The sequence below is a fragment of the Tamandua tetradactyla genome, chromosome 4 (assembly GCF_023851605.1).
Source record: "Tamandua tetradactyla isolate mTamTet1 chromosome 4, mTamTet1.pri, whole genome shotgun sequence".
Lineage (NCBI taxonomy): Eukaryota > Metazoa > Chordata > Mammalia > Pilosa > Myrmecophagidae > Tamandua > Tamandua tetradactyla.
In genome coordinates, this window is record NC_135330.1 from 143,294,241 (window position 1) to 143,318,925 (window position 24,685).

Genomic DNA, 24,685 nt, shown 5'->3' on the forward strand with positions numbered 1-24,685 from the left:
TTCTATCCTCAACTAATCTTCCTAGCCCTTTACTCTTCTCTTCTTCTGGAACACCAGTGATTCTTACATTTGTGTGCTTTGTTTTGTCCATTTCCCTGAGATCCAATTCAGATTTTTCCATCTTTTTTTGCCATTTGCTGTTTTGAGTGTTCAAAATCAGTTGTCCTACCCTCTAGTTCACTTATTCTTTGTTCAGCCTCTTCAAATCTGGTATTGTGTGTATCTAGTATGTTTTTTATTTGGTCTACAGCATCTTTAATCTTTGTGATGCCTATTATTTTTCTGTTCTTTCAAATTCCTCTTTATGCTCTTCTAGTGTCTTTTTAATCTCCTTTATGTCATTAGCCACCCCATTTATTTTATTTAGTAGAGTTATATGAACTTGTTTGATTAATTATTCCAATGTGTTTCCTCTGGCCTCTGTTTTAATTTGGTCATTAAGCTGGGTTATATCTGTCTGCATTATGATATACTTAGTGATCTGCTGTTTTCGTTGCATGTAGATATTGATCAGCTTACTTTGGAAATTGATTTCCTTTGGTAGTCCAAAGCTTGTATTTGTGGGGTGGATGTGGAGCAAGATGCAGGGCATGGGGTGGGGCACAACGGTGCGGAAATGTGTTGCAGCACAGGTGTAGGTGCAGATTGGGTGCCTGTGAGCGTGGGTGGTCAGCAGTGGGGAGGATGTGACTGTGTAGGTGCATGGGTCTGGGAGGTGGGGCCCTGGTGTGCGCTGGTCTAGGATGTGGGGCCATTTGTGCATATGTACAGAGTTCAGGGAAACAGGTTGGCGTTCCACCTGCGTGGGCTGGGGGCAGATGTGAGCTGGCTGTGCAAGTCAGCGCTTGCCCAGAGCTGGGGGACGTGACTGGGGGCTGTGCACATGCACAGATCTGGAAGTGCCATAAACTGATGTACATGTGCACAGAGCTCAGGGGAAGTGGGGTGGGGTTACAGGACTGTATGGGCTGGGGCACGGATAGCCTGCATATGTAGGTAAGTGCCTACAGCCTTTATGTGCTGTCAACCAACTGCAGGGGGCAGGGACTGGGAGGTGGGGCTTGGGAGAGAATGTGCTTTTGCAGGCAAGGTGGGTTGGGCTGTGGCAGGTGTACCAGTGCTTGGGGTGGGGGTGTAGGGCAGATATACATGTTGGGTTGGTGGGACAGAGGCAATTGGAGCATGGGGGGCAGGGCAATGACGGGGTTCAGGTGTGTGGGGTAAGTCACAAATCGCTGGGCTGCACTGGTGAGGGTTGCATGTTCAAGGAACATGGTTTAGTTTACTTCTTAGTCCTGTTCTCTCCATCTGTGCACTCCTAAGGGCTCTGGGCTTCCGCATTAGGCTGTTTGTACCAGCTGGATGGTCTCTGGTTCTCTGCTTCTCAGTTCCTCAGCTTTTGTAACCTGGGCCTCTCTATGTGGTGAAGAAGACTCTCCCAGGCTACTGGAATCACGGTCTCAGTCACCCGTTCTGTCCCTTCTCTAGCTGTTCCTTAGAGAAGGGGTGAACTCGACCTATCCTATTCCACTATCTTTGAAATAATTTTTCAATGGTAAACAATATAGAAATGTTAAAAATAGAAAGTAAAAAAACTTCCTGTAATCTCCTACTCCAGAGATAACCTCTGTTAAGTGTTTGTATACCCTTCAGACATTTAAATGTATATATATAAATGAATATTTGAAAAACATAAATAGGAATCCTATTAATATTTACTGACTGATAACCACTTTATAATCATGGACATATTTCTGAGTCAGAACATATAAATCTACTTTATCTTTTTTTTTAAGCTTTTTTTTTAGTGTGAAGTATATATACAAAAAACAGTACATTTCTAAGTACATTTTAACAAGTAGTTCTAGAACAGATTTTAAAGTTTGGTATGGGTTACAGTTCCATGATTTTTCGTTTTTTCTTCTAGCTGTTCCAAGGCTCTGGAGACCAATAGATATATCAGTAGAACAGTATAATGATTCAGCAGTTATACTTATTTGTTAAATCCTGTTTTCTCTGTTATACTAATCCTCCTCCTTTGATTCTTCTCCCAGTCTTTAGGGGTATTTGGGCTATGGCCTATTCTAACTTTTTCATGTTGTAAAGGGGTGTCGATAATATGGAATAGGGGTATGAAACTAGTTGATGTTTTTGAAGAGACTGGCCCCTCTGGATTTCAGGATTTATCTGACCTAGGAATCCATCTGAAGATTGTAGGTAGGATGCTTTTAAGTGTTCTATTAAATATGCCATAATATATTAAACAAATCTCTGTTGATGGATATCCAGAATTTTTCCAGTTTTATGTTCATATATATAATGTTCTTATATATATATATAATTTGAACATTTTAAGCTTGTCAGTGCAAACTCATACAAAGAAATTGTTTGTTGAAAGATACATATTTAAAATGTGAACACACATTGCATATATACCCTCTTGAAAGTTTTTACAAATGTATACTTTTAATAATAGCATAGAATAATCCCTTTTTATCCATGCTTTTACCAAAACTGGGTACTGTTGTTCTCTTTCAATCTTTGTCTGAACGGTGACATACTAATTTTTTTACTTTACATTAAAAAAATGTTAGTCATCTGTATTTTTTCTTTAAAAAACGTTTATCTGTTTTTATCTTTTTTTCCTAATAATTTATTTTGTTAGAGAAGTTCCAAGTTTGCAGAAATATATATAAAATGTAGAGCTCCTATATACCACCCTATTGTTAATACCTTCATTAGTGTGGCACACATTATAATTCACGAAAGAAATTTTTATAATTGTAATATTAACTAATATTTACCATTTTTGATAGAGTTCAATATGTTGTACAACCCTATGCTTTTTCTTTTAATTTTTATTCTAGTAACATATGTACAACCTAAAATTTCCCTGTTTTAACCACGTTCATGTATGTAATTCAGTACTGTTAATTACATTCAAAATGTTACACTACCATCACTCCTGTCCATTATCACAACTTTACAATCAACCCAAGTAGAAATTCTGTACAATTTAAACATTAACTCCCGTCTCCTATCCACACCCCAGGCCCTGGTAACCTATATTCTAGATCCTGATTCTGAGTGTTTGCTTATTCTAGTTATTTCATATCAGTGAGCTTATACAATATTTGTTCTTTTGTACCTGATTTATTTTACTCAACGTGTTGTCTTCACCGTTCATCCATGTTGTGATGTGAATCAGATCTTTATTCCTTTTTAATGTTGAATTGTATTACATTGTATAAATACATCATATTTTTAAAATCCATTCGTTGGTTGATGGACACTTGAGTTGCTTCCAAACCTTTTGGCAGTTATGAATAATCCCACAATGAATATGGATGTACGGATATCTGTTCTAGCCCCTGCTTTAAGTTCTTTTGGGTATATAGCTTGTAGTAGTATTGCCAGGTCATATGGTAATTCTACACTTAGCTTTCTGAGGAACTGCCAGACTTTTTTTTTTTTTAATCATTCTGTTCTACATGTATAATCAGTAATTCACAATATCCTCACATAGTTGCATATTCATCATCATGATCATTTCTTGGAACATTTGCATCTATTCAGAAAAAGAAATAAAATGAAAACAAGCAAAAAATTTATACATACCATACCCCTTACCCCTCCCTTTCATTGATTACTAGCATTTCAAACTAAGTTTATTTTAACATTTGTTCCCCCTATTATTTATTTTTATTCCATATGTTCTACTCCTCTGTTAACAAGGTAAATAAAAGGAGCATCAGACACAAGGTTTTCACAATCACACAGTCACATTGTGAAAGCTATATCATTATACAATCATCTTCAAGAAACATGGCTACTGGAACACAGCTCTACATTTTCAGGCAGTTCCCTCCAGCCTCTCCATTACATCTTGAATAACAAGGTGATATCTACTTAATGCATAAGAATAACCTCCAGGATAACCTCGCAACTCTGTTTGGAATCTCTCAGCCATTGACTCTTTGTCTCATTTCACTCTTCCCCCTTTTGGCTGAGGTTTTCTCAATCCCTTGATGTTGAGTCTCAGCTCGTTCTAGGGTTTTTCTCAATCCCTTGATGCTGAGTCTCAGCTCCTTCTAGGATTTCTGTCCCACGTTGCCAGGAAGGTCCACACCCCTGGGAGTCATGTCCCACGTAGACAGGGGGAGGATGGTGAGTTTGCTTGTTGTGTTGCTGGATAGAGAGGCCACATCTGAGTAACAAAAGTGGTTCTCTTGGGGGTGACTCTTAGGCCTAATTTTAAGTAGGCTTGACCTATCCTTTGTGAGATTAAGTTTCATATGAACAACCCCCCAATACTGGGGGCTCAGCCTGTAGCTTTAGTTGTCCACACTGCTTGTGAGAATATCAAGAATTCAACTTGGGAAAGTTGAATTTTCCCCCGTTCTCACCATTCCCTGAAAGGGACTTTGCAAATACTTTTTTATTCACTGTTCAAATCACTCTGGGATTTATCTGGCATCACTCTGGAACTGCCAGACTTTTCTACAGCCATGGCACCATTCTGCATTCTCATAGTAGTGAATAAGCATCTGTATTTCTCCACATTCTAGCTTTTTCCATTTGCTAAAGCTGCTGGAATAAAATATACCAGAAATGGGTTGGCTTTTTTTTTAATGTTTTTTTTTTTTATTGTGGAATATAACATGTATACAAAAAAGCAATAAATTTCCAAGAACATTTTAACAAGTAGTTATAGAAAATATTTTAAAGTTTGGTGTGGGTTACAGTTCCATGGATTTCATTTTTTCTTCTAGCTGCTCCGAGACACTGGAGACCAACAGAAATATCAATATAATGATTCAGCAGTCATACTCATTTGTTAAATCCTATCTTCTCTGTTACACTCCTCCTTCTCTTTAAATAATTTATATACATAAAAGCAGTAAATTTCAAAGTACATTGCAACAGTTAGTTGTAGAACAGATTTCAGAGTTTGGTATGGGGGTTACAATTTCACAATTTTAGGTTTTTATTTCTAGCTGCTCTAAGGTACTGGAAGCTAAAAGAATATCAGTATAATAATTTAGCACTCATACTTATTTGTTAAATCCAACCTTCTCTGTATAACTCCACCATCATCTTTGATATTTCTCCCATTTTTTTAGGGGTATTTGGCCTGTGCCCATGCTAACTTTTTCATGTTGAAAGGGGCTGTTGATAACATGAGATAGAGATACGGAACTAGTTGATGTTCTGGAAGGGCTGGCCCTTTTGCATTTCAGGACTTACCTTGTCCAGGGACCCATCTGGAGGTTGTAGGTTTTGGAGAGTTACCCTAGTACATGGAACCTTTGTAGAATTTTATATATTGCCCTAGGTATTCTTTAGGATTGGCAGGAATGGTTTTGATTGGGGTTTGGCAAGTTATGACAGGTAGTAATGTCTAACTGAATCATGCATAAGAATGACCTCCAGTGTAGCCTCTCGACTCTATTTGAACTCTCAGTCACCAGTACCTTATTTGTTACACTTCTTTTCCACCTTTTGGTCAGAATGGCATTGTTGATCCCATGGTGCCAGGGCCAAGCTCATCCCTAGGGGTCATCTCCCACGCCACCCGGTAGACTTTCATCCCTGGATGTCATGTCCCACGTAGTGGGGGAGGGCAGTGGTTTCACTTGCAGAGTTGGACTTAGAGAAAGGCCACATCTGAGCAACAGCAGAGGTCCTCCGGAGGTGACTCTTAGGCATACCTAAAGGTAGGCTAAGCTTCTCCGCTATATGCATAAGCTTCATAAGCTTCACAAGTGCAAGCCTCAAGATCAAGGGCTTGATCTATTGATTTGGGCATCCCTAATATTTGGCATTTTCCGGGGTTTCCCCGTTGGTAAAGTTTAATCATTGTATAATTTTTCTCCCACCCCTCAAAGGACTTTTTCCAATGCTTTTTTGATTATTTGCTTAATATAGTCCAGTATGTATCCAAGCATTACATTAAGCTAAACAGGGTTAAAGGGATCCCTGTGTTTGGATTGTTTAAATGATCTACTCAGACAGGTTGAGGTTAGCTTATGTGCTTCAGAAAACCTAGGTTTTGGATATAATAAAACTTTTTTCCTTTGGTCTCACAGAGTAGATGAAGTTCTAAAATTCAGGCAATGTCTTCCTTACTCCTATATTCTGAATTACCTTAATCCCAATCCGATCAGCTTCATTCTTATTTCTAAATACCAGGTTATACATATATAAAACAGCCACTCAAAATTCAGAAATAACAATTACCATTCCAGGCTAAATCCTATAAGAGCTTATGACCTAGACCTCAGTTTTCTTATAGGTATTTTTTAAATGAGATCATGCAATATTTGCTCTTTTGTTTCTGGCTTGTTTTGCCTCACCAAATGGCCCACAGGTTCATTCACATCGTTGCATGCCTCATGATTTCATGCATTTTTGTAGCAGCACTGTTTTCGGTCATATGTTTATACCATCGTTCACTTCTACTTCTGCTTCTCAATCGGTACATCTTTCAGCCATCTCTGTCTCCTGGGCTTCATGTATAACAGGCTGGTATTTACAATGGGAATTAATTAGCTTATAAATTTACAGTTTTAAAGCCTGAAAATGTCCAAATTAAGGCATCAACAGGATGATACTTTCTCTGAAGAAAGGGTGCCGGCATCCAGGACACCTCTGTCACATGGGAAGGCACTGGCCGGTTGTCTACTGGTCCTTCTTTTCTGGGTTTCATTGCTTTCAGCTTCTGGTGCAGTGGTTTCTTCTCTGAGCTTCTGTTTGGGTCCTTTTATCTTCTGCGGGGCTTTTCTCTCTAAGTTTTCTTGGCTTTTTCTGTCCTTTATCCTCTCATAAAGGACTTCGTAAAAGGATTAAAAACCACGTTGCCTGAGGTGGGTCACATCTCAAATTGAAATAATTGAACCAAAAGGTCCTACCCACAACTGGTCTCTACCCACAGGAAGGATTAAAAGAACGTGGCCTTTTCTGGGGTACATAACAGTCAAACTAGCATACTCTCCAACACTTGTACTTATCTATTTTTAACAAATAGTAGCCATTCTAGTGGGCATGAAATGGTACCTTGGGATTTTGATCTGCACTTCCCTGAAGCCAGTGATTTGAGCATTTTTTCATGTGCTTTTTGGCCATATTTTCCTCCTATTTGGAGAAATGTCTTTCAAGTCTTTTGCCCATTTTTTAATTGGGTTGTTTGTCTTTTTATTGTGAGTTTGTAGGCTTTTTAAAAATACATTCTGGATATTAAACCCTTATTGGATATGTGGTTCCAAATATTTTTTTCTATTATGTAGGTTGTCTTTTCACTTTCATGATAAAGTCCTTTGAAAGTTTTTTTATTTTAATGAAGTCCCAATTATCTGTTTTTTTTTCCTTTGAGTCCTTTTTAATGTGTCATTTTTCACGTGTAAACTGTTTTGTTTTTTTTTTAATAGTATGAAGTCTTCAGAACAGAGGAAGAAGAAAAAATTAAATCTCAGGGACAGGATGTTACCTCATCAGTATATTTCATGAAGCAAACAATCAGCAATGCCTGTGGAACAATTGGACTGATCCATGCTATTGCTAACAATAAAGACAAAATGCACTTTGGTAAATAATTTTTAGTTACAACTATTTTTCTCCCTAAGATATAAGTTAATTTCATTGAGCAGTAGGGGGTGCTGTAATTCATTCTTTCAAACTAGGAAGTAAAACATTTCCCCATTTCAAAGTTTCTGTGGTCTTTATGAGATGTTTATATTAGAATTTAAATTTAATTTGTATTGAATTCTGAATTTTTATTATAATGCCCAACTTAATGATGAAAGTGTTTTACCTGATAAGTAGTTAACGTGCTTTTAGCATTTTCATATATCATTATCTTTGAGATATCAAGCCTTGCAATGTTTCAGTTTTACCTTCTTTAATACTTTCAGAATCGGGTTCAACTTTGAAAAAATTCCTGGAGGAATCTGTGTCAATGAGCCCTGAAGAAAGAGCCAGATATCTTGAGAACTATGATGTTAGTACCACCATTCTATGTTGATCTCATGAATGGGGAAGGTTATGTGGGATTGTCGATTGTGTTTGTAGGTTTGTCTTGAAATTGTAGTTTTGAGCAATTATGGATTCTGTTTTATTTCTTAAAAGGGCTTTTTGTACTTTTCAACTAACATTATCTGAAATATCTATATATATTGATAAATTACCATTTCTTTTCTATATCCAGAACTGAATAAGAGAATAAAAACAGTTTGATTTGCACAGTAATAGAACATCTAATTTTTGAGTATTCTGAACCACTCCCTTCCCTATGGTAAATATTTGCCTGATAATACCCTATGTCTTTTTTTACTGGGAATTTGGAAAAGTCTGAAAATTAATAGAAAAATAAAGATTCAAAGGTAGATATCAGACCATACTCTAGCTACTTTAGCAGTGTAATGGTTTCTTTGAATGTGGCCATAATTCTATACAATGGCCATATAATCTAGTTTTAAATAATTAATTATACAACTTCATAGAATTGTTTTAAAATGGTTAAGATTTATTTTTTAATTCTGTCTTTCTTTGAAGGTTTTTTTTACCTTTTAATAATTTCATTAAATTCTTTTAAATTAGAGGCAGTATATTATATAGAGTATTTGGCTACAACAATACCTTGTGCAGAGTTTGTGCCCAATAAACTAATTGATTTCATCATGTTGTTTTAATATTCCAGTATACTCATGATTATTTTTAATTATTTTACTTTAAAAACCTGCAGTTTCATAAAACGTCTGTATTTTACATGAAATGAAACAACATAAATATTACTTTTAATCCCACCAATGAGGGAGTGCCTCCATTAACAGTTTTTTAGGGTGTGTATATGTATGTATATACATAATTTTTTTGAACAAATTTTGATCACACTATAATATTCTTTTATAGCTTGCTTTTTCATTTAACTTATCACAAACATATTACATGCCAGTAAGTATGTATTGACATCATCATTTAATGGCTGCGTAGCTTCACATTGTAAAGTATTTCACTTAACCAATAAATTTTTAGAGATTTAAAGTTTCTACCTCTTTTTACTATTTAAGAAAATTGCAAAATAGTTCTTTGTAGCTGAATTTTTTCAAATATACTTAATTGTGTATAATTTACATGTAGATATAAAAATTCTTAGAGGAGAAATAGTTAGGTCAAACAGTTTGCATGTTTTTAAGGCCTCGAACTTATTGCTTCATTGTCATTCATAAAACTTGTACTTTTACCTATAATTTATTAGTGTGCCAATTTTTCTGCACCTTGGGTACTATAGGAACTTTTTTTTTTAATTCAAGAAACCCAATACTCTAGCATGTTCTTTGTTCCACATTTCTAAACTGCCTGCTGAAGCTGCATGATTAAGCAAATTGCTACAGAGAAGTATATAATAGGGAGAAACAAATGAGATAAGCTTATTCAGTCTCTATATGTAAGATGCCCACTTTATTGATTGAATAAAGTGTTAAGTGTTAGTTCTAACAATTAAATATGTTCAGTGACTCCTAGTAAGATCCAGAAATAAATAATCAGCTGTTCGTTTCCTAAATCTTCAGAGATTTGTGGGTTGGAAAGTATAGCAGTTTATTTGGCTACTCAGATATCATTTAAAAACATCTAGTGTTAAACTGTTCCTTAATTTCCCCCAATTTTTTGTTTCTTAAGGCTGCAGATGTTATAATTTAGCTTTTTTGTTTGTTGTGTTGTTTTTCATTTAAAAAGTTGGGTATAGTGATGTTTCCTATAAATGCTTTGTATTCTTATTACAGGCTATCCGAGTTACCCATGAGTCCAGTGCCCATGAAGGTCAGACTGAGGTATTTCACGTTTTTTAAAAACTTCTTGCTATAAGTAAATTTAACCACAGTGCTATTGTATGAAATGTAGTTTTAGAAAATTACTTGGATATTTTTTTCCTTGGAGTGAATTTGCCTGTGCAAAAGTAGTAATAAAATAGCACAAGAATAGATTTTTAAAAAGTAGTATCGTGCTACTTTGACTTCTGCCGTCTCAGTTTGCCTAGTAATTTGCACAGATTGAAGATTTTGTGTTTCCTTTGGCAAACAGGTGGCCTGCATCTTCCTTACCAGATACCTTTGACTTCCAAATATTTTGAGAAAAGTATCTACCGTGTAGTACAAATAGATAGCTTGTATGATTTTGACAAGGCATCAGCATACCCAATCCAGCAAAAACTCTATCACTGTCTTTGCTCACTAAATCTATTATTGGGCAATGTGAAAATCATTACCTTTGTTACTTCATTAGCTAATTCTTAGGCTGGATTGGCTTTCCTCTCCTTCCTTTTCCTCTTTTTTTATTCAATAGGGTTTCCTCCTTGCCTCTTTCCATTTTGTCTTTCTTTCTTTCCTTCTTTTTTTTTCCTTCCAATCTTCCCTCTCCCACTCTTGGGGGAGTTTGTCAGAACTATTTTGGTCAAAATGAATAGAATTAATTAAAGCCATTTGATATGTTTACATCAATTTAAGTGTTTAACACTAGAAAATGACGGATTTTCTCCTTTCTTATCCCGAATGTGACCTGAAACCATACTAAATCATGAACAAAGGTGACATTGCCTTTGTCCTTTAATAATACTCGAAAAGAAACCTGATTCCAAAATAGTGATTATAAATTAAACTATAATCAAAAAATTTTTTGAAAGTGGAAATAGTTTGATACTATAATATGACTGAAGTTTCTTAGATATCTCAGTTAACTGTGAATGTTTATACTAAAACCATTTAGTTATAAGCACATGAATTTTCCATATAACTTAACTTCTTGGTTGCTCTCAAATTATGCTTTCGATTTTGGCTAAGTTTGTATTTACATGGAGAGATCCATGCAAGTAGTATGTCTTAAGACACAGCTGCAAGTGGTAAGACATCACCTGGATGTTCCACCAGTATTTTAAAGTGCATTTGTCTTTATTTGAGCTTATTATCTTATGTTTTACACTGTTTTCTTCCCTTTATTATTCCTTTTTTTTTTTTTAACAGTTCCACCATCCATTTCCCCCATTATCACTGACAATACAAATTTGTGTAACTTCTTTCCTGGAAGATTAGCTTCTTATGTAGATTCTCAAACTTTTATCTTTTTTCTAATTCTCATTCTTTTTTTTTCATTCACTTTTATATAGTTCTGCCAGATTACCTTTCTTGAAAGGTAACCCAAATCATTTGGCTACTTAAATTTCTCTAGGGGTCCCCTAGGGTCTATAGTAGTGATTTTCAAGGTGGGTTGGAGATAGAGGTTATGATTTCCTGGAGGGCTTTTTAAAGCAGTGATCCCACAATAATAAGTCACTTCTGCTCCCCACAGTTGAGAATCACTGCTACTGTGAGCCATTTTATTGATGTATGTTATAGCTCTAAAGTGTATTGAGATGACGAAAGTGTTGAGAACCATACCCCATGCCTATGCAGTAAATTTCAGCATCTTTAGTCTGACTGCATTCTAAGTTTTCCAGATCCCTAGTCTACCTTTTCAACAGTGTTTCTCTTTAAATATTTTTCTCTAGCCAACCTTCACTTTATTATTGCTATGTTTTGCCTCTGATGTCCGTCCCTTTGTTTGTAATGATTCCTTCTTTCAGTCTCTGCATTTCCTACCTCTATTGTCCTTTAAGACTTGGCTTAAATACTACCTTCTACATGAAACATCCCTGATTCTAGACCTGGATGTACTTTATCCATTCTGTGAACTCTTTTATGAGACTTTCATTGGCATTTTAGATATTTATTTTCCTATTTTTTTTTCATTTATGTAGGATGCATATTTTTTACATTTTAACATCTCAAATTAGGATGTGTCTTACAGTTGATGTCATAGGTTTGTACTTGGTATTATTATTCCCTTCTTAGTGGTGTGTAATATGATGAATCTTATAATCGATAGTGCTTTATATGTAATGACATATGGTATAATATCTCCTTTACTGTACTGTAAACTTTTAGGCCCAGGATTGGTGTCTGATTCATTTGGGAATACTCCAAAGTGTCTAGCACAACTCCTTGCACATAAGTACAATACATATTTTTTAAGTTTACTTGATTTAGCTCAAAACCGGCCTAATGGTGTAAGAACTACAAAAGAATGCTAAGTCTTAGTTTCCTGTAGCCCCAGGGGTAAATAAGACATACCCATTAGCCATTGTTCCTTAAGAGGGCGCTATCAACATTTTGAACAGGAGTCAGTTCTTAGTTGTGTGGGACTGTTTTGTGCATTTCAGGGTAGATTATAGTGACCTCTAGTCAGTCATGTTAGTAACAACTCCCAGTTGCTGAGAGAACCAAAAAACTATATGCACGCATTTCCAAACCCAATATCAGCCAGCTTTAAACCCCATTTCAGGTTCATCTACCATTTATGGGCATAAAAGTCTTTGACATATTATCTCCATTGCACTCCTAGTCTAGTATACAGGTCTCTGTCCATTCCAACAATACGCCTAGATCTTTCTCACCTTTGAACTTTCTAATGGTCTAATACTCTTCTGACTCCATCTCTTTGCAAGCTGTTTCCTCATCCTTCAGGTCTCATCTTAAAAATGAGAGGCCTTCTTTCATTGCTGTTAAGTAGATACACCTCTGTTATATTCTATCATAAAATCCTGTTTATTTTCTTTCTGACACTTTTTAATAGTCTGTAATAAGTTTTTTGTTGTTGTTGTTTTTTTATGTTTTATTCTGTTCCGTTACTAGAATATAAGTTCCATGAGGGCATGGGCATTATTTTTCAAGTTCACCATTGAATCCCCAGGAAAGTTCCTGGTATGTACTAGAAATTACATAGTAAAAACATAAGGAGCCCAGGCTCTGTGTTTATATCCTGACTTCACTACTTATTAGCATAGGCAAGCTGTTTCCTTCATCGTAGAATAGGGATCATGTCATCTACCTTATGGAATTGTTATGAAGGTTAATTAATCATACAAAGTACCTGGCGTTTAATGAGTATTCAGTAAATGTTAGGTGGCAATTTTATTTCACTAGGCATTCAGAAAAATTAATAGACTGGCATAGGATGAGGCTGAAGTAATGGGATGAAGCTATATCAAGGGAGGCTTTGGGTTTTATACATAATCAAGAGTCATCAAAAATAGTATATTTAGTTTTCAGTGCATTGAGATTATAGTATTTATTGGGTCATCTGTGGGGTTCCTGTGTATATTTGTATATAGGAGTCCAAAGCTCAGGGGAGATATCTGGAGTCTTTTGGATTTGAGTAGTAGGTAGAACTTCAAGCATTCTATAGATGTAGAATAGTGTTTGGTCAACAAATCTCTGGATATGTGGGTGTTAAAGGAGTGGATAGAGGAAGGTAGCCAATAGTAACAGTGTAAATGGTATAATAGCAATGGCAATTCTAGCTGACATCATTGGTACTCCTCAGAGGATTTTTATGGGAAGGAAGGAGGCAGAAGTCTTACTGCATGCAAAGATTTGTAGACTAAACAAGAAATCAAGTCGAATCACCAAAATACAGTAATCTAAGAAGATAGGCCATAGTTTGCTGACCCCTGCTATAGACTAATTATTTATTTACTGGTGTTTTTTCCTATCCCACCATAGCACAATTGTCTGGAAGACTTTGGCTAATCCAGAAATTTGAACGGTTTTTCTGTTTCACTTATGCCTCCTTAAATTGGGCTGAAAGATATTGCTTTCATTTTCCACTTAAGATTGGAAAGATAAAAGAACAGATTGGGATTAAACCTTCAAAAGTGAAGAGAGGTTTTTTCTTTTCCTTTGATTTTCTTCTCGCTACAGCCACCATTTTGTACTCTATTCTAGGTAAGGAAAATAAAATAGTATTACTGGACTTGGTTTTCATAATGATGTTGCAGGAATGCTTGATATTATTATGTGCCATTTAATTCTTGCAGCAACCTCATAAAGTTTAGATATCATTATCTCCCTTTTACAGATGAAACACCTGAGGCATAGAAAGATTTAGCTGCTTTCTCAAGGCCACGCATAACTGGTGAGATGTACAGCTTGAATTTGAGCTCAGGTAGTCTGGCTGCAGAGTCCAAATTCCAGTCCTTCTCTCCTAACTCCCAACCACTAAACACACACTTTCTTTTTTTTTTTTTTTTTCTAGGCACTGTTGCATTTTTATTGATAAGTAGCGTACAATCTAAATAAGAACAGGGTCCTTGCCCTGTGAATGCCACCTTAAGGCTTGTCTCCTACCGTCCTCCTTCCGGTCAGCTCCCCTGGAGCTCCTCCCTGGGGCATATTCTAGAGCTGCTTAGCTAGGGGCCAACTGGGAAAATCACTCAACAGTGACCATGTCTAGGGGTTGGATATAACTAAGGTGGGAGGGGTTTGCCATTCAAACCATACGAAGGTCTTCTCCTTTCTTGGGGGAGGATTATGGAAGATGACAGGGAGTGTGACCAAGTGGCAAGGTGGAGAGGCAGAGGGGACCAAGGTTTATGTCAATTCGGTGGCTCCTCACCCCCCAGCTGCAGGTAGATGCCTTTGGGAGGAAACGCTGGTTACCTGTTTTAATGCTCTGTCTTCTAATACTCAGTATCACTCCATACCCTGGTGGAATATGGGGAAGGGTGTGGCTCCCAGCAGGGCCCCAGGGCAGGTGGGGAGGGGGTCACGTTTGGCTTGAAGAACTCAAAGGGCAGAGGGCTGGTGCTGATTTGACCCTCTTTCCAGAGATGCTCCAGGATAACTGGCAATTGACGTCCAGAGCATCTATTGGCAGAGTTATCAAGCTGGCAAGATTCAAATTTAAGGCAAAGGCGACTCCATTTACACCCCCTGTTGGGGAGACCTGGGGACGTCCCAGTTGGCATAGAGAGCATACATGGCAGGAGCTCAATAAATAAGCCTTTCCTTTGCTTTTGCATTTTTGGCCCATAAGAGGATAGCTGGACGGTAGATACATAAACACACACTTTCAATAAAAGTTTGGCAAGCTGATTTTTTAGGCAGTTCTGTTAAGACTAGTGCTTTGTATTAGACTGAAATGATTTATATCTTTTTTCTGGAATGGGAAGCAGACTGAGTGAGAAATAGTAAATTGATGGCCTTTCACTTCCTCCTAAATTCTTCTTCCTGTGGTAGTTTCATGATTTGGTTTTAAAGTGCCGTGTTAGAGAAGTTAAGATGTATATAAACTTATATAAAGCTAAGCTCTTCATAAAGTTAAATGTTGACCACGTGTGTGTTATGGTATTGCTTAGACCTACATTACATATAATTGAATGTTTTGATGGAGAAATAATTACTGATTTTGAAATTATTATAATTATATATATGTGTTCTTAGTTAAAAACAATTTACAAAATAATGTAAATACCTATCCCAACCAAATTCTTTTAGTATGACTGATTATAGAATTATGGTTTGGTGGGATGGGATCCGGGTTTCCAATAAAGAAATCCAGCATATGTGAAAATCTCCTTATTTTAATACCAGTCTATGCAGAGAAGAACATTCTAGTAACGTAAGTGTTTTTAAAAAAATTATCAATAATTATTACTGTTATAATAATGGAAGCTATCTGTAAATCAAATATAAGGCCAGGAAGAAAATATCCAGAATTTAAAAGGGTATTTTATTTGCTTCCAGGTTCCACTTTTATTTCATTAATGCATATCTAAAACTCTGTTTCTATGGGAGCCAGCCCATATATGTGTAAAACTCTCCTGATGATTTAGTGTTTAACTTTTTTAAAAAAAAGAATAAATTTATTATACTGCCCAGAACCCTTCATGCAAATTTATAGTAATAATGAAAATAACACAAACTGACATTGTGGTTTGATTTATTTTTTAAAAATAAATATGCCCAGTATGGAAAATAGAGTGGAAAACACTTTTAGCATTTATGTATATTTACTTTCTTTTTTTTTTTAAGTGCATTTTAAAAACAGTTGAGATCAAATGGTTTTGTGTGGGTTTTTTCCCCTTAAAGTGTTTTCATAAGCATTTTCTCATTTCATCTAAACTTTTTCATAAACAATCCTTCATGACCATATACTATCATGTGAATAAACCATAATTTACTGTACCAGTTTCATATATATATATATATATAATATATGTATATATTTTTTGGCATGGTCAGGCACCAGGAATCGAACCTGGGTCTCCAGCATCGCAGGCAAGAATTCTGCCACTGAGCCACCATTGCCCACCCTTCCTTATATTTTGATGTTTATATTTTCAAATTTCTAAGTTAAAAATATAACTTCATTGAATATCTTTGTTTATCCAAGTATTCACTTCAGGATCCTTGTTTAACATGGCTTCTTGTAGGTGAAATTACTGTGTCAAAGAAATGAACGTTTTAAGGTCATTGTTACATAATGTGAAATTGTCTTTCTTCCATTTGATCAAGCAAGCAACCTGTCTGAGCACCTGCTATGCCAGGCACTGTGCTAGAAGCTGCATATAAAAGATGAATATGTAATGGAGTAGTCAAGAGCCTTAACTTTAGTGCAGATAGTAGCCTTATAAACAGCCCTTTTTAGTGTTGAGTTCTATTTTTAAATTTTTGTTTATTGATAGAAGGAAATAATATACTTTATTACTAATGATCATTTAATAACCTTTAGTAAAAGTATATGAAGTGAATTTAAATCAAGAAATATAAATTATAGTTAATTTATAATAAATTATTAATCTATTTTGAGTAGTGTTGTTGACCAATAAGGTTTTTTTGACCATTGGGGTAAGCAGTGGATTAATTCTGATTTCAAGTATGTCTGCATATATATATACATATAATTAAAGAGATATCTATTTTTTTGAAACTTAAAAAAGAAAATCCATTTGCCTAACCAGTATAGACTATCAATATAGACTGGGGAAATTAGTTTAAACTTTCGTCTTCATTAGCATGCCTTCATTTTATGGTGAAGTATAGTTTTTAGTTATCTTGATCATGTTAAAATTGAAAGGGATTAGCAGAAAGCATTCCAAAGTAAGCCAAAAGCATCCCAAAGTAATGTATACACACATAAATTTAGGTGGTCACATATTTATTTCTCTTCTTTAGGGATTTATTTTCCTTTCTTCCTTCCCTCCCTTTGAAAGAAACTGATGCTATTAGGAAGTAACCTACTTCTTTTATAATATAAATTCTGAGTCCCTGATTATCTTTGGAAAAATCAGATGGAAACAGTAAATGGAATTATGATGAAAAGTGTCATGCAATTTAAAATGTATAGTCCAGTTTTAGCAAGAACATCCAAAATTGCAACTTCTGACCTCTTTGTTTCCCTTTACTTTTCATAATCCATTTTCTTTATTCTGTTCCATGGTATTTTTTAAGAGCTAGTAGATAGGAAATTTATTAGATATACATGTAAGAGGACATGCAGACACTCTCACAGGTAAGGAAAGATGGGTGGCGAAAGGCAATAGATAATGTGGGGCCATTTTCTTTTATAAATGTTTTACTTCTTCCCCCTCCCGCTTCCTTGTTCAGGGCTTTCCTCCCTACCCTCCCTTCTCTCCAGGGTTATGACTGGTGCTAGATAGTATATTCAGGTGGGTTGGTTGGTTCCACCCTTCTCTGTAAATGTCTTGCTCAGGTCGGGGTCCTCCAGCTTTAGATGGGTCGGCTGCTGCTGGGTGTTTCCTGTAAGTGGGTAGTCAACGGGCAGGGTGTCTGTGCTAGACACAGCCCTGCTGACCTTCATTAACCGTCTTTCTTCAAGGGCTCCTTCACGGTTTTTTTCTCTCTCCCTGTTCTAGCCACCTCAAATTCCCCTTCAAAAAGTTCTCACCCCTTAATCAAGGCATGCTGAGGAATGGAGGTTTGTCTTCTGTAGCTGCTTCTGGCTTGTTAGGGGGGTATAGGCTCTGCCTGATGGGGCATTGAACTTTCTGGCTGTCTCATTTGAGAGGGGAGGAATCCAGAGGGGCCATTGGAATGGTTGAAAATCTTTGCATCAGTGTTAGTTTGGAGTGAAAGGTGTTGAGTCTGGAAGAAATAAATTTGGTGAGAAGTTTAAAATGCAAGGGCTGATTAATAGCAAGAGGAGGCTAGACGTCAGTGGGCCTAGGAGAGGTATTAGTTACGGGACTGGGGAAGAGGGAAGGAAACAACTGTACTTTAGGTTTGAGAGTGAATTCTACCTAGGAGGTTCATAACTGCTTTACTGGGAAATAAGAGGGTTTGTGTGGCAAGTTAAGGGGTGCAGGAATGAGGTTTTAGGAGGCGTTTGATCAGGCTGCAGCTTTGGCTGCTGTGTCAGCCTGGTTATTTGAGAGATGTTAGTATTATTATTTTTTTTGATGGCTAAGGTAATGAATTACTGCTATTTATTGTTGATAAGAGCACAGTACTTAAGAGATTGAATTTTTCTTGGTGGTTTTGAGAGAAAGCTTTGCCTTACAGAACAAGGAAGGCTTAGCTTTTTTTTAATTTCTAGAGCTTAGGTGAGGGCAATTAGTTTTCCTTTCTGAACTACAGTTCCCAGGGGTATGGCTTTGACTTATTCTAGTGGGAGCCTTCATTGCTTTAGAGAATACAGGGATTCCCCAGGTGGGGAAGTTTAATAGCTTTAGAGTATAGGCAATATTATATTTATCTTAGTTCCAACTAGATCAGCATCATTTACCTGTTGCTGTATGGAGTAGTGTTGACTTTCAGAGCTGGAGAACTTTAACTCTGAGTTTTGGGTGTTATATAGATAATCAAAGTTTAGTGAACTAGTAGGTTGAAACGAAGTTCAAAGCATTTTAGAATTCATAAATAGCAGTTAAAGCTTAGGAGTAAATGTGGTTGCTCTAAGCACTTACACTTTAAGCTTTAATTTTTTTTTTTGCATGGGCAGGCACCTAAGCTTTAATTTTTTATCGCATTTTAAAATTAATTTACTTTTAGATAAAACATTTGACAGTTGATTTATATTGCATGCATTAACTACAAACCGTAGCAATTTTGTGGTGTTTTACTTTTACGCATTTACTTGGTTATGTTAATTAATTGGTAGTACATTATTTGTATACTTGCCTTGTTTCTCTTTAAAGTTCTTTTTGTTGAAGATGAAATTTTGACTTAATAGCTGATCACTGACTGATACTTCTAGAGCAGCCATACAGTAAATAGTGTAACTGACAAGTAAGTGTGATTTTCCCATGATGTGTAACTTTTAATATTATACGGATTGGTATTAGTATAGCAACAATTTCTAAATATATGAATTACATTTCATCCATGCAAATTTAGCTAACAGAAGGATAGAAAATCTCTTTTAATTATTGTAATACTTTTAAACACTTTTGAAGGAGTGTTAAACTGTTTTAGCACTTTACTTTTACAAGGTGACAGAACAAATCCTTTCTAAATTTTAAGAGTGAGAAGACTTGTTTCTGAAATAAAGGATACAGTTAATGTAAGCATTAGAAAAGGATACGAATCTGATTTTTTTTTTAGAGTATTCAGATGGTTAAGAAAAATTTTTTTATAACCTTTCATTAAGAGCAGATTTACTGGGAGCAGCATTGACTATAACAGACAAAAATCATTTTTATAAGCTTTCTATAACTTTTTGTACTTAGAAGTGACCATAAACAAAACTTACTTTTTAAAAACTTTCCACAACTTTCCACATCTGTCTAGGGCTTAAACCTTCTGCAATTTTCTATATTCTTTTAAGGCTTGTTGTCACTAATGAATATAAATTTACTTTCTTAAACTTGTCTGCAACTTTCTGTATCCATATATATTCAGTTAATATGATTACCATAAAATTCACTTTTATATTAGGAATGTGTTAGTTTACAAAGTTAATACATTGCAAAACAGAGCTTTGTTGCTGTTGGAGGTTAGTGAGGTCTGCTGCTTAAGTATTTTTTAAAGATGTAGGGATTATTTTGATACCTTTGGGGTAGCACTGTTTAAATGAGCTGGGCAAGAATTTTATTTCTAAATTTTTGCTATTTAAAATCAAATAGGTATTGAAAATGAAAAAAAAAAATCCAGTAGATATTGAGAGTTGAGGTGGAGAGGGATATAGAAAGGAATTTTTACGATTTAGGATTGAAAACCTGAGTGCAGTTAGGGCTTACTCCTTGTCTAGTCTTGGGATGCTTTTATTTTATATAGACAGATGTATTTGCTTAAGGATTTTTTCTGGGATGCTAAGAGGATCCCAGAAAAATTCGATTTAGTAGGGGCCTCAGGGCAAACAAGGGGATAAACACTAGCTGAGTTTATTAGTTTTAAGGTGGTCCCTAGGGAGTGGAAAAGATCTCTCCTTGGAAGGTAGGGTAGGAATGGGGTACGTTTAGAAACAGTGAGAAATTGATGGGACAATAGAATGTCCTTGAGCATACAAAGGAATGAAAATTTTAAAACTTACTGTCAACTCCCATAACTAGGCAAGTCGGAGGAGAGGTAGGCTCAGAGTGGCAGTTTAGTACATGGTGGCTCCAGTGCTAATTAAGAAATTAATAATCTTACCTGCATCTTTGAATGTCACCTGAGCCTCCTTTAAATTGTTAAGATGTGAAGTCGACAGAGCAGTATGTGGCTCAGGCGCCCTAGTCTTCTTCATTTGTGGCCAGCAGGGCTCAGGGGGCTGTCCTTCCTGCCTTCCAGAGACAGTGCAGTCCTTGGATCCAGAGACCATATTGGTGGCACTTGGGGCAAGGCCCTGATGGGTGCTGAGGTTGAGGGTTGTCTCTAGTTTTTTGGCACCCTCTCTGCCAATGACCCTCTGACCCACAGTGTTCCAACAAGATTTAAGTAAATCTTTTTCGGATAACTTCATTTTTTTTTCATTCTTAAAGTTGAGAAATGCATGTAAATGCAATCTACCTCCTTATACTTCTGTCTCTATTTCTCTCTCTTTTTTCTTTTTTTGTTGATCATTCCTTGATTAGAGGCATGTTTAATGAGTATGTGTGGAGTTGAATGGGAGATCTGAGTTTGAAAGAAGGAGCACAAATTAGGATTGGTCATAGTGAGAAAAACATTGAAATGGTTCTTTTACTTCCACTGTTTGCAAGCATTGACACCTTGTCTTCATAAGTGTAATCTGCTCTTCCTTCTTGTGTCCTGAAAAAAAAATGATATATAAATGGATTAAATTAGTTGTTTAAAGGGTAAGGAATATAGTTGCTACCCTGTCTTGTTTAGATTTTACTTTTACTTTTTTTTTTTAGATTAACCAGTTCTTTTGTCCTAAAATGGATGAAAACACTTTTTCCATCTTCCTTCTTTGCTCTCTTCCTCCCTCCCTTCTTCCTTCATCTACCCCCCCCCCCCCCCCGCCCCGTCCTTACTTCTTTACTTTTTTCCTTTCTCAGGGTTTTGGAAATGGAGAAAATGAAACTATTTATTTTAAAGGAAAATTTGTAGACTAAACTCACCTCCAGAACTTAATAGATGTAACTCTATCTAAAAATGACTTCAGCGACATACATAGACTCAAGGTTGTTTTTGGATATGCTGAATTTTTTTCTGTTTGCTTTGTTTTAATCCATTATTTCTAGAACAGAGGATAATATTATGATTTAAATTCTTTTCATTTGTAGAAAATGAGAACCTTATTTGGGGCTACTCTAAAATTATAAAAGAAATAACAATTTAAAAAATCTAGGGAATTAATTTATTAGTTTGACTAGCTTAATGATGGTAAACCTGAGTGGAATGTAACATATAGAGATGTAGGTCATATTAATAAAGATTTTTAAAATGCGAAGTTATAAACAGAATTGAGAAAACATTGTTAGAGCAGTAGGGGTAAAAAGTCTTTCAAAATATCTTTACAACGTGTAGACATCTTGATTTATTAGATGAGCAAAATGGAACCTGCTATTATCCAGACTTTCTATGGAATATTTAGTGGTATTTTGATATTGAACCCATGTTTTACTTTGACTTTGCCAATTGAACATGGGTATTTTATAAGAATGTTTTGCGTCTTGTGCATAAATCTGATTTACTTCCTATTTTGAATTTGAAACTTAATTTTAGTGTAATACAATGTGTTGTACTTAAATTTGCTCTGAAATCTGTTGAAATCCAGTTGAAATTGATTTATAATTTTGATTTTAAACTTCTGATATTTTACATATATGTGTCGTACATATTCTCATCCATGTGCGTGAATATCCTCACACGTGCACATTTATAATCCTACTTATTTTCATAATTTTTGTCAACTCTAGGGAAGTTCCCAATTCTTTTCCTTTACATGTGTCATTTTTTAGACTCAGTGTTTATTTCTAAGGTCTGAAAGTACATGCCATATTCAAGTAATAACTGTTAAATGTATATCATAAACAAGTACATATTTTATCAACTGGTAAAGAAAAGAAATTGTGATTTCTAGAGATCATGTAATGACAAGCTAGAATTCTTTAAAAAATAAAGAACTTGCATTATATTCTTTTCAGTATTTTATTATCGTTCCTACCCTTGAAGGTAAGAAGATAGTAGGAAGGTGATAGGTTTGGACCCCAAACAAGGGGCAAAATAACAGAAGCCCTTACCTATCCCTGGGCGATATTGAAGCAGACTGTTCTATCCACATCCCAGTCTGTACTCCCTCCCTCCTGGGCCACCAGCTCAAGGTCCTTTCCTGTCCTCTCAGGCCATTTATCATCCCGCTCAGTTCCTCAGATGTAAAAGATCCTCCATTATTCTCGCCGGCAGGATGAATCTGACTTCAGACCCTACCTTGCTAGTGCCTGAATAAATTGCTTCACCTGCGATCAGCTTGTCTCCGGGCCTTCTTTAAACCTAACAGAAGGTAGTGCACAATATTCTCTACAGAGATTCACAGATATGCTAGGCACTCAACTCGAATGGGATTCTCACCATGAGATGACTAGGATTGCTGAAAGGACTGGGTGGACATTATCTCTAGGTGCTACAGGTCAGGAAAGGGGTTTTCTTGACTGCTTTTAAATGTCATTTAAGGGTGAATACAATGGAAATAGGGATGCTTGTTAGCTTCCTGGAATTCACATGTTAATTCTCATTGCTCTTGAAGGTTTGCCTATCATCTTGTTAGGTTACTGCTTACTGAATTCGTCTTATGTGGTAGACATTACTATGCATTTTATTTTGCAGGCATTAGACTAAAGTGCTGTACTTACCCTAGTCTATTCCTCTCAACTCCATCAAATAGATAATATTCCCCTTTGACCAGATGAGGAAACTTAAGACATTACTAAACTTTCCCAGGGTCACACAGATGGTACTGCCCATGCCTTTAAGGCAGTAACTTGTATTAGTTAATCAAAAGTGCTGAAACAAATGCACAGATTTTAAAAGTGAGGATTTTTAATTTTAAATTTTGTTTTTATCTTAAATGCAAGCTTATATATAGCTAATAATTTAATGCCAATATATAGTGAATTACAAATGACCACTCAAAATTGTGCTGAATGCTTTCTTCTTTGTTGCCTTTATATCTAAGTTAGTTCTTAGTAGATTTAGTAGGTTTTTCCTTTTATTAAATGTGAAATCTTACCCCTAAACCAACCACAGTTTTTGGTAATCATTCTTTGTATACTTTGTAAAACAGTTTTTGTTTTGAGTATTTACCAGCTAAGGATCCCTTCATGTTTGGGAACTTACATATTTATAATGGTATTTTTCTAAATAACAGATATCTGTTTAAATGAGAAAATGCTTTAGGGGTAAAATAAAATCTATTTATTTTATTTTAGTATTTTAGAAAAACCTAGATTTAAGTACTTATGATAACCTACTAACCACTTAGTTTCTTAATAGAGAAGTACTTTAAGGTAGCCCCAGTCATGTCCTTTTAGCATTCATGGCATTTCTAATTTTTGGTTATTATTAAACAATTTAAATTGTAATCAGGTCATTTTTTTCATATACACAGCAACATGTAAGGAAGGAAAAAGAAAGAAAACTGTGAGAAAAAAGTAATTTAGCCTTCAGACAAACACTGTCCTCCCACCACATCTCTTTTTTATAAGTCAGGATCATTTCTTCTTAGCCTTCATAGCATTTATAATTACTTGGTTATACTATAATTTATTCATTTTTTTCATATACATAGTGACGAATACATTAAAGAAACATAATTTGGCCTTTTACAGCCCCTACCCCCAGCTCCTTTTCCTTCTGAACTAGGAATAAATTTGAAAACTAAAAGATAGGTTTGAATTGTGTTCTATTAATATGTAAATTTTAATAAATATTAATATATTTTAATATGTTTAATAGATATTAATGTATCTGCCTCTGTGAATCAGTTAAATTCGTTGACATTTGATGGGATGCCAGATGGCATTGCCTTGTAAACAAAAGCACTAGAACTGGAGCCAAGAATCATGGATTTTGGCTCTGGCTTTGGCTGTCACTAGTTTTATAACTTAGGGAAGTCACCTAACTTCTCCTATTTATGAATATTTAAAAAATGCTATCAAGATGCTATAGACCACATCCACATGGATTACTCAGTGTCTTTTTTTTGATGGAGAGGATTTTATTAAAATCGGAATGCTTAAAACCCTCTTAAAATGAGTGAGTGTTCATACCCTATTCCTTCATGCAAGAATGAATCATTTATTACAATTCTTCAAATTATTTCTGAAGAGAAAAATATTTAATCTGTTTTTTAAAATTCCAGGAGTTTCTGAAAATCCTATTCTAGTTTTTTGATATAACGAAGCATGGAGTATACATTGTATGTGTAGTATGCA

At 35.5% G+C, this 24,685-nt stretch overlaps 1 protein-coding gene across 1 annotated transcript in view; it reads left to right on the forward strand.

Moving 5' to 3' along the window:
• UCHL3 (ubiquitin C-terminal hydrolase L3) overlaps window positions 1-24,685 on the forward strand; it is a 70,282-nt gene that overhangs the window by 26,713 nt on the left and 18,884 nt on the right. Inside the window, exons 4-6 of the mRNA XM_077158435.1 lie at window positions 7,428-7,584; window positions 7,911-7,996; window positions 9,780-9,827. Coding sequence (XP_077014550.1) covers window positions 7,428-7,584; window positions 7,911-7,996; window positions 9,780-9,827 — 291 coding nt within the window. The remainder of the gene's footprint in view (window positions 1-7,427; window positions 7,585-7,910; window positions 7,997-9,779; window positions 9,828-24,685) is intronic.